This window comes from Phragmites australis, chromosome 1 (genome assembly GCF_958298935.1).
Source record: "Phragmites australis chromosome 1, lpPhrAust1.1, whole genome shotgun sequence".
NCBI classification, from domain to species: Eukaryota; Viridiplantae; Streptophyta; class Magnoliopsida; order Poales; family Poaceae; genus Phragmites; species Phragmites australis.
This window is the reverse complement of record NC_084921.1, coordinates 12666711-12675698: the sequence shown is the minus strand read 5'-3', so window position 1 is coordinate 12675698 and position 8988 is coordinate 12666711. Positions and strand designations below refer to the sequence as shown.

Sequence of the window (8988 nt, the reverse complement as noted above, 5' to 3'; positions counted from 1 at the left end):
AATTCCGAATTTTTCTATTTTCAAAGGTTCTAAGTGTCAAAGTTGTATGCAATCTAAGCAACCTTGTAATCCTCATAAGACAGTCGATGAGAGAAATTTGGCAACATTATAACTCATATATTCAGATCTTTGCGAGATGAATGATGTGTTGACGAAGAGTGGAAAAAGATATTTCATGACTTTAATCGATGATGTATCTAGATTTTGTTATGTGTATTTGTTGAAATTGAAAGATGAGGCTCTAGACTACTTTAAGATCTATAAGGCAGAAGCTGAAAATTAATTGGAAAGGAAAATTAAAAGACTTAGATCGGATCGTGATGGAGAGTACTTCTGGAGTGATTTCGACTTATTTTGTAAGGAACATGAAATTATTTATGAGAGAAAGTCTCCCTATTTGTCCCAATCAAATATGGTAGCCGAGAGTAAGAACTGCACCCTGACTGACTTGGTTAATGTCATGTTAGACATTGCGGGTTTCTCTAAGGCATCATGGGGAGAGGTCTTGTTGACTTCGTGTCATGTTCTAAATAAAATTCCTACTAAGAATAAGGAAATAAACCCCATATGAAGAATGGGAGGGAGAAAATCATTACTTTCTTATTTGCACACTTGAGGATGCTTAGTGAAAGTCAATGTACTAATAACTAAACAGCACAAGTTGGGACCTAAGCAATGGATTATGTCTTTCTGGGATATGCTCTTCGAAGCATTGCCTATAAATTTTTAGTAATTAAATCTAAGGTATCTGACATGCTAGTCGATATAATTATGGACTCTAGAGATGCCACTTTCTTTGAGAGCATATTTCTTATGAAGGATATATACAACACTTCTAGTCAAACCTCTGAGATAATTCTTGAACCTATCATACCACTCGAGTATTCTGAACAACCACTTGAGCAAGTTCATGAGGAGGATGACAGTGAAGCTCCGAGAAGGAGTAAGAGACAAAGGATAATAAAATTCTTTGATGATGATTTTACTGTGTACCTTTGATGACACTTCCAAGTCGATTTCAAAAGCATACACATCTCCAGATACAGACTACTAGAAGAAGGTTGTTTGTAGCGAGATGTATTCCATTCTTGCCAACGGGACTTGGGAAGTCACAGATCGACCTTATGATTATAAACCTGTAGGTTGTAAGTAGGTGTTCAAGAAAAAAGCTTAGGCCTGATAGTACTATCGAAAAGTATAAGGCTCGACTTGTGACCAAGGGTTATACCCAAAAATAAGGTGAAGATTTCTTTGATACTTATTCACCTGTTACTCGACTGACCACGATAAGAGTACTACTTTCCTTGGTGCCTCACATGGTCTTATCGTTTATTAGATGAACGTTAAGACAGCTTTCCTTAATGGAGAGTTGGATGGGAAAATATATATGGATCAGCCTGATGGGTTTGTAGTAGAAGGTCGGGAGGACAAGGTATGTAAGTTGCTAAAATCTTTGTATGGCCTCAAATAAGCCCCTACGCAATGGCATGATAAGTTTGATAGAACGTTAATATCTGCATGCTTTGTTGTTAAAGAAGCTGATAGATGTGTGTATTATCGCTATGGTAGGGGTGATGGAGTTATTTTGTGCCTGTATGTTGATGATATCTTGATTTTTAGAACAAATCTTGATGTGATTAATGATGTCAAATCATATATGGCTAAAAATTTCGATATGGAAGATATGGGAGAGGCTGATGTGATCTTGAACATTAAGTTGATTAGATGTGAGAATGGAATTACACTTTCGCAATCCCATTATGTGAAAAAGATATTGAGCCGCTTTGGCTACATGGATAACAAGATCGCTTCAACACCTCATGATCCTAACTTAATACTTCAAAAGAATAAAAGAATTGCTAGGGATCAATTGAGATACTCCCAGATAATCGGATCACTCATGTACATATCTAGTGCTACAAGGCTTGACATCTCATTTGCTGTGAGCAAATTGAGCCAGGTTACTTCTAACCTGGGTGATGGTCATTAGCATGCGCTTGATCGAGTTATGCGCTACTTGCTCAGTACTATAAATTTTGGATTTCACTATACTGGGTACCCATCTGTACTGAAGGGTTATAGTGATTCAAATTGGATATTCAATATTGATGAGATCATTGCCACAAGTGGATATGTATTCACTCTTGGCGGTGCTGCTGTTTTATGGAGTTCTTGCAAACAAACCATATTGATAAGGTCAACCATGGAAGCAGAACTCACAGTATTAGATATAGCCACTATTGAGACAGAATAACTGCGTGAGCTCTTGATGGATTTATCAGTGGTTGATAAGCCGATACCTGCTATCCTTATGTACTGTGATAACCAAAATATTATTGTCAAAGTGAATAGTTCTAAGGACAATATGAAATCCCAGAGACATGTAAAGAGAAGATTGAAATTTGTCAGGAAATTGAGAAACTCCGAAGTGATAGCGTTAGATTATATCCAAACAGCTAAAAACCTGGCAGATTAATTTACAAAGGGACTATCATAAAATATGATAGATAATGCATTGAAGGAGATGGGTATAAGACCCATGTGAGTTATACAACAGTGATAACCCAACATATATGATCGGAGATCCCGTGAATTAGGACCGGAGAAGAACAAGCTATTTGGTTAACTGAAGGAGAGTAGCACATAACCCACTTGAGTAAAGATGCAAGACTCTTGAAATCTGTATGGCGTGTTGACTATTGTCTTAATGTATTATGTTGGCTTTAATTAGCGAAGATGCTAACCTACATGACATTCTTGAAAGAACACATATATATGAGCCTGACTGTTGGTCGCGGTCTACGAGACTTAGATGATCTCTAATAAACTCATAAAAAGACCATAGAGTACGACTTATATGCTCCACCAGCGGGGTAGCCTACTAGCAATCAGGTATCAGTTATGACTTCAAGTGAAACTTGTTTGCACAAGACTTACAATTCAAGGTTTAGTTCATTGTCCAAGTTGTGAATAAGTGTAGCTTAATCTTCTAGGTGGATGTTCAACTTAACAGTCTTCACTGAAACACTGGTATACCAAATAGTATTAAGAAAAAGGCAAATCTTCGTGGACTTTGAGATCTAGTAGGGGATTGATAGAATATATGAGCTTAGCCCATTATATTCGTATAATTCCAAATAAATCTTAAAAGCGCAACCATGTAACGGAGGTATGTTTCTTTAGCCTAACCTTGCTAGTGGATGTAGATAGAGACCAACTTAAAAGGGTTTCTCTCCTCTACCCACTTAGCATGTGTGGATAAATGAACTAGAAGAACACACGTGCGTGCTCACTCAACCAAGCCGGGGTGGGGCGCGAGCGTACGACACCTGCGTGAATGTCCACCGAAATCAGGTTCAGTTGCTTGTGCAGGTCCGACTTCTTTTTGCGGTTTTATTCATTTTTGCTGCGTGGGCAAATGGATAAATATATGAAAATCATGTATGTCAAGACTCTGATCGTTGCGATGTAACTGACTCCGATCATGATGCGTCTCAACCGCGCAACTCTCCCTCTATATATATCTCTCAGCCGCCACACAAAGGTGAGACACGAGTTGCATATTCGCATTTAGGGTTTTACCAATTTCTCTCTGCTGCGTCGTTGCACGTAGACTATTCCATCCCACCGCGCCAGCGTGCATCGACGAACAGAAGAGCAAGTCTCCAGAACCCGTCGCTATTGGGATCTTGCACCAGGAGAGAGCGAATAAGGTTTTTGGGAAACGCTCGTCGCGACTGCTTCATCGAGATCAACTTCGACTACATTATCTTCGTCATCGCCTATTGCATTGACATCACGGGGGCTTCTGCATCTCACGTCACCATCAGGCACGTACACTGTAAGAGTGAATTACTCGATATACTACTCGAGTGTTTTAGTCGATACATTTCTCAGGTGAGCTAGTCAAGATTCTTCTCGAGTATCTAGTCGATACTGATTAGGGTTGGACGAATTCCAGTCGATTCAACTCAAATTTTATCGGAACTCGTCCAAGCCAGTCGATAATAGATTATCAGTATTTATTCATATCCATATTATATTAAAAATTAAATTAAATTAAATCTAAAAGTACTATTATTTCCAACACATACTCCAGAATGGGTCCAAATCAAGATGACGACATGCTGGCACGTACGACGATCCTTGGTTCTGACTCCGAATTTTTGTGTTTTCGCTGGTTACAGACGTGCGTGGAGCCCACCATGTAGCGGCTCTCTAAAAAAGATGCACATAAAAGTTAAAGTTCTTCCCTTCTGTGTTCTTTCTAAGAAACCAAAAACATCCCTCCGAAAAAAAATAGATCTTGAAAAATGCAGTTAATGGGATTTCGTGTCCTAAGAATAATACTGTATAAGTATTAGTATATCAGTAGCAGATAGTAATTGGTGATTGCCTATGTGGAGACTGCAGAGAATATTAGAACATGATGAGTAGGTGCACAAACTGGAAAGTGCAGATGCATATATATCATGCACCGACCGACAGGTGGGCCCCGAAACCAGCCGGCCGGCCAGTACTCCACCCTGTCATGGCATGCAGGCCGGCACGACGCGGCCGGGCAGATGGTTAAGCCTTCCTTGATGATTGTTTTCCGGCTGAGAATACGTCGCCGCTGCACCTCGCCTTAGTCAGACGAATCAAGTTAGGACGGAGAAGAAGGCGAGCTGGTTGTAGGCTCCAAACTTCCAACACCCAAAACCTGCTGGAGAGAGAGAGAGAGAGAGAGAGAGAGAGAGAGAGAGGAAACCGAAGAACAGCTGTGGCATGTTGTTTGGCCCCGGCGGCCGGCGTCTGCTCGCAATTCTCATGGCTGAGCAGTGACGACGCCGGACTGCCGGAGCCGGTGCCGGAGGATCCGGGGAGGGGCGCACAGCCGTGGCCCCGCATACGCTGACTTCTTGATCTTGGGATTCGGAGCGCGGCGGCTGTCAGGGGCTGACGGCGATGGGGGAGCCGGACCGGAGGAGGCTGTACCAAGTTTGGAAAGGAAGCAATGTAAGTCGTCTTGCCTCTTTGCTTGACCAACATTTCTGAAGTATCCATGTAATCTGCGAATGCGAACAGTTTTTGTTTTGGTCTCGAGACGCGTAGTATTGTGAAATCTGGTATGGTTTGTTTGGTCCCACTCTTCTCCCCTTCTCTGAGCTTGATGAACAAACGAACGTATCTTGTGATTCTTCTCCGTTTTCGCCTCCTGTTCCCTTCCCTTCACTGCATTTCGAGGAAGTATTTTTCAAACAAATTTACATATCATGTGTGTATATATACACACGCTTTTTAATACGACACGCTTAAATAAATATTTAACACGCCGGTTAACCTAACCTTGCCGAATCACCCTGCGATCGAAAAATCCATATTCCTTTACCGGAAAATGAACGATCGGAAAATTCATATTCCTTACCTGGAAAATATATGTTACATGACCAGAAAATATATATTGATGTGATTAGAAACATGACTATGCATGATCAAAAAATATATATCAGCGTGACAAAAAAACATTGTGTGACCGAAAAACATGACTTGGTGTGACTGTAAAATATGTGTCTTCGTGAGTTGTTATGGGCCACATCCGTGATTTCCTCCCACGTTCTATAACCGTCGAACCACACTCATGACTAGAAAAAACAAAACCGCATACAAAGAAGGAAAAAAAATACACACTTATTGATTCATTTGACAATAATATAATATATGAAGTATAGAGGAATAACAAACTGCAAGATTTACTCTTTAAATAAGAAAACTAATCATGTAACTAGAAAAACAAGAAAAATAATAACAAACTGTGAGATTTCTCTCTAAATAAGGAACCCAATCACGTAATTAGAGAAACAATCTCTATCTAATTCAAAAATGAATAATAGTGAGATTTCCTCTCTAAACAAGAAAACTAACCATGTAATTAAGAAAATAATCTTCAACTAATCAAAAGAAATAGTATCCTGGTGATTTGAAGGGATGATGACCACCGTGTCGTTGCATGTACCGATGATGGACCGCGATGCCTGGCAAGCACCACAAGGACCTTGAATGGTACACTGTGGCGGTGCTCACCAAGGTTCAGGAGCGCGAACATGATCGAGTAGTGCACGCACCTGTCACACTACTGCCGCCGAGTACGTCAATTGGTTCGATGGCGGAGACTGGAGAGGTGTGAGAAATGAACGAAGGTGCTGATAGAGATTTCACGTGTACAACCATTCTTGCACCGATAGATGATATCTCAACTTGTCGGTGAATGTCAGGGAGCGAGCGTAGTAAGATGAAGATATTCACGACTAGAAGAGAAAAAATAACCACCATTTAAAGGTTAGCTAGATGAGAGTCTAATATTTTTCCAGTAGCAGGAGCGTTTTTTCCGGTTGCTATTTGACTTACGGGTTTTTCTGGTTGAGGGATTGGATGGTACATTGAACATTGAATGCTTATATAATGTGCTAGGAGTTAAACAGTATATATATATATATTCACAGCAAAAAAGCTTATCAACCCTGTTCTTAGCTCTTACCGATCACATTATTTTCATTTTGATTCAGATTTTAGTGTAAGTACACTCCTGATACAGTTCAAATGACAATGACCTTCCCCAAATTTTCAGAAATTCCTCTGCGGCGGGCGGCTGATTTTCGGTCCGGATGCAGGTTCACTGTTCCTATCCACAGTCCTAATAGCGAGCCCTTTGGTAGGCCTGTGCTTCCAGTGCATCGCAAAGCTCAACTCCAACAGTTCAGAGAAGCAAGTCCTTGGCCTGCCTGTCCTCATCGCCACCGTTCTTCTCGGCCTAGCGGTAAGCTGCACTGCACTCCTCATCTACTGCTGCTAGTCTGCTACAGCTGCCACTGACCACAACTTGTCTGAAAAATCTCTCACGATTGCATCGCGTTGCAATAGGAGTTGGCGTTCCTGTTCTTGACATCGAGCAGGGACCCTGGGATCGTGCCGAGGAACGCGCGCCCGCCGGAATGCTGTGACGACGAGGCCGTCATGGACGCTGACGTCGCCACGCCGTCCACCGAGTGGGTGATGAACACCGCGAACCCCCACCTCCGGCTGCCGCGCACCAGGGACGTGGTCGTCGACGGCGGGCACGTCGTCCGGGTGAAGTACTGCGACACGTGCCTGCTGTACCGGCCGCCCCGGGCGTCGCACTGCTCCATCTGCAACAACTGCGTCCGGAGGTTCGACCACCACTGCCCCTGGGTCGGCCAGTGCATCGGCCTGGTGAGTCTCGCGCGCAAGCTCTGAATCTTTCCATGGGAAACTGAGACTCTGAAATGGGTGTTGGTGATGATAATGTGCAGCGCAATTACCGGTTCTTCTTCCTGTTCATCTCGACGTCGACGTTCCTGTGCCTCTACGTGTTTGCGCTGTCCTGGCTGAACATCGCCGCGCAGAGGGGGAGCCACGGCGGGTCGCTGCTGAGGTCCATGACCGGCGAGCCGCTGTCCCTCGTGCTGATCGTGTACACCTTCGTCGCGGCGTGGTTCGTCGGCGGCCTCACCGTGTTCCACCTCTACCTCATGAGCACAAACCAGGTTGACTACCCCGTGCATTGCCACTTGCCACTCATCTCTGATAACTCTGTGCTGCTGCTTCAGTTGTTCGAAAATGCTCACTTGCACGATGCATTTCTGCAGACCACGTACGAGAACTTCAGGTACCGGTACGACAAGAAAGAGAACCCGTACAACAGGGGCGTGCTCGCCAACATATCTGAGGTGTTCTTCACGCGAATGCCGCCGTCGATGAACAATTTCCGGGCATGGGTGGCGCTACCGGAGCCGGAGACATTCGACGGCGGGCCGCTTTCTTCGAGGAGTAAGATTGATCTCGTCGGCACAAAGGAGATGATAGACCTGGAAATGGGGGAAAAGGGCGTGCACAACCCTGGTGTTCCAGCAATCCTGCAGGGGATGGATTACAGCGAGATGGAGAAGAACAATGTCAGCGTGCACATAAAGGATCGGCAGGCGGCGGAGGCGCCGGACTCATTGATGATCCCAGCGGTCCGACAACAGGATGAGAGTCGCAGAGGGGCAGGACGAACCTCTCCAATTGTGCTTGTGCATGCGATGGAATTGAATGAAGTAATGAACGACAGCAAGATTCAGTGATAGTTTGGAACGGTGATCATGCATGACGGCAATTGCAATCCATTTTTGGACACTTTGGAACACAACAGGTTAAAAATTGTGGTTGGATATGACCTTGCTGGCATGTCGAGTGTGAAATTTGACTTCATATTTGCAATGACCTGTTGTTGCCACCATGAAAGAGCTCAAGCAAGCACGTGCCTGTTCTGCTGGTTGGTCGTCAAATTTTATTAGCTTCAAATGTCTGATGTAACTCTGGACAAGCACCTTGTTAGTGCATTGAGGCGTTGTGAATCGGTAGGAGCAATTCTGAAGAATTTTTTTATATATTTTTGGAAGTGGAAGCAGGAGAGCCGCTGCCATTCTGAAACTTTTTTCTTCCCTCGAGTGTGCATATGTTTCAGTTAGCAATTTGGGAATGGTTTTGCACTTTTGCTAATTTTCAAGTCACCTAAAATTTTGTTCTCTTTTAGTCAGCTCAAATTGCACACTACCAATTCAATTCAAACCATAATTAAGTAGCCAAATATCTACTTGCTGTTTTGTAACATTTTCAGCAAAATACTGGTGCACTAACTGCTTACCTTGCGACGTGGTCCATCTGGAGCTGCACATAATCTTTTTTCAACCAAGTTGATGTCTAATCCACTAGATAGTCTCTTTTCCTTTTTCATTTTTTTTTTGCCAAGACGAATCCGTAGGGATATTCATGGCCAGGCACTTGGCTTAATCCTGGCCAGTAGCTCACAAAACCACAAAATGTTTTTTCTTTTCTACAGAACAAAAATAAAATCCCCAATTCTATTCCTGTTACTCCTCTTGTTTTCAGGAGTAACATTTCACTCACTTCGTTGAACTGCAAAATACTTTTGATTCTCACAAGCTA

The 8988-nt window shown here is 43.1% G+C and overlaps 1 protein-coding gene across 1 annotated transcript; it reads left to right on the top strand.

Annotated features, from left to right (window-relative positions):
- Positions 1–4512: 4512 nt before the first annotated feature.
- LOC133910170 (probable protein S-acyltransferase 4) lies at positions 4513–8466 on the top strand. Its single transcript, XM_062352685.1, has 5 exons — positions 4513–4998; positions 6608–6796; positions 6901–7230; positions 7311–7544; positions 7647–8466. Exons 1-5 carry the CDS (start codon positions 4948–4950, stop codon positions 8121–8123), a joined length of 1281 nt encoding a protein of 426 aa, XP_062208669.1. The 5' UTR covers positions 4513–4947; the 3' UTR covers positions 8124–8466.
- Positions 8467–8988: the final 522 nt, after the last annotated feature.

Bases quoted from the DNA above. Each gene is read 5' to 3' on its own strand.
- LOC133910170 (XM_062352685.1), top strand. From the start codon at position 4,948: ATGGGGGAGCCGGACCGGAGGAGGCTGTACCAAGTTTGGAAAGGAAGC. The intron at 4,999-6,607 runs GTAAGTCGTCTT...CCAAATTTTCAG, and splicing joins AAGTTTGGAAAGGAAGCAAT to AAATTCCTCTGCGGCGGGCG. The intron at 7,231-7,310 runs GTGAGTCTCGCG...GATAATGTGCAG, and splicing joins TCGGCCAGTGCATCGGCCTG to CGCAATTACCGGTTCTTCTT.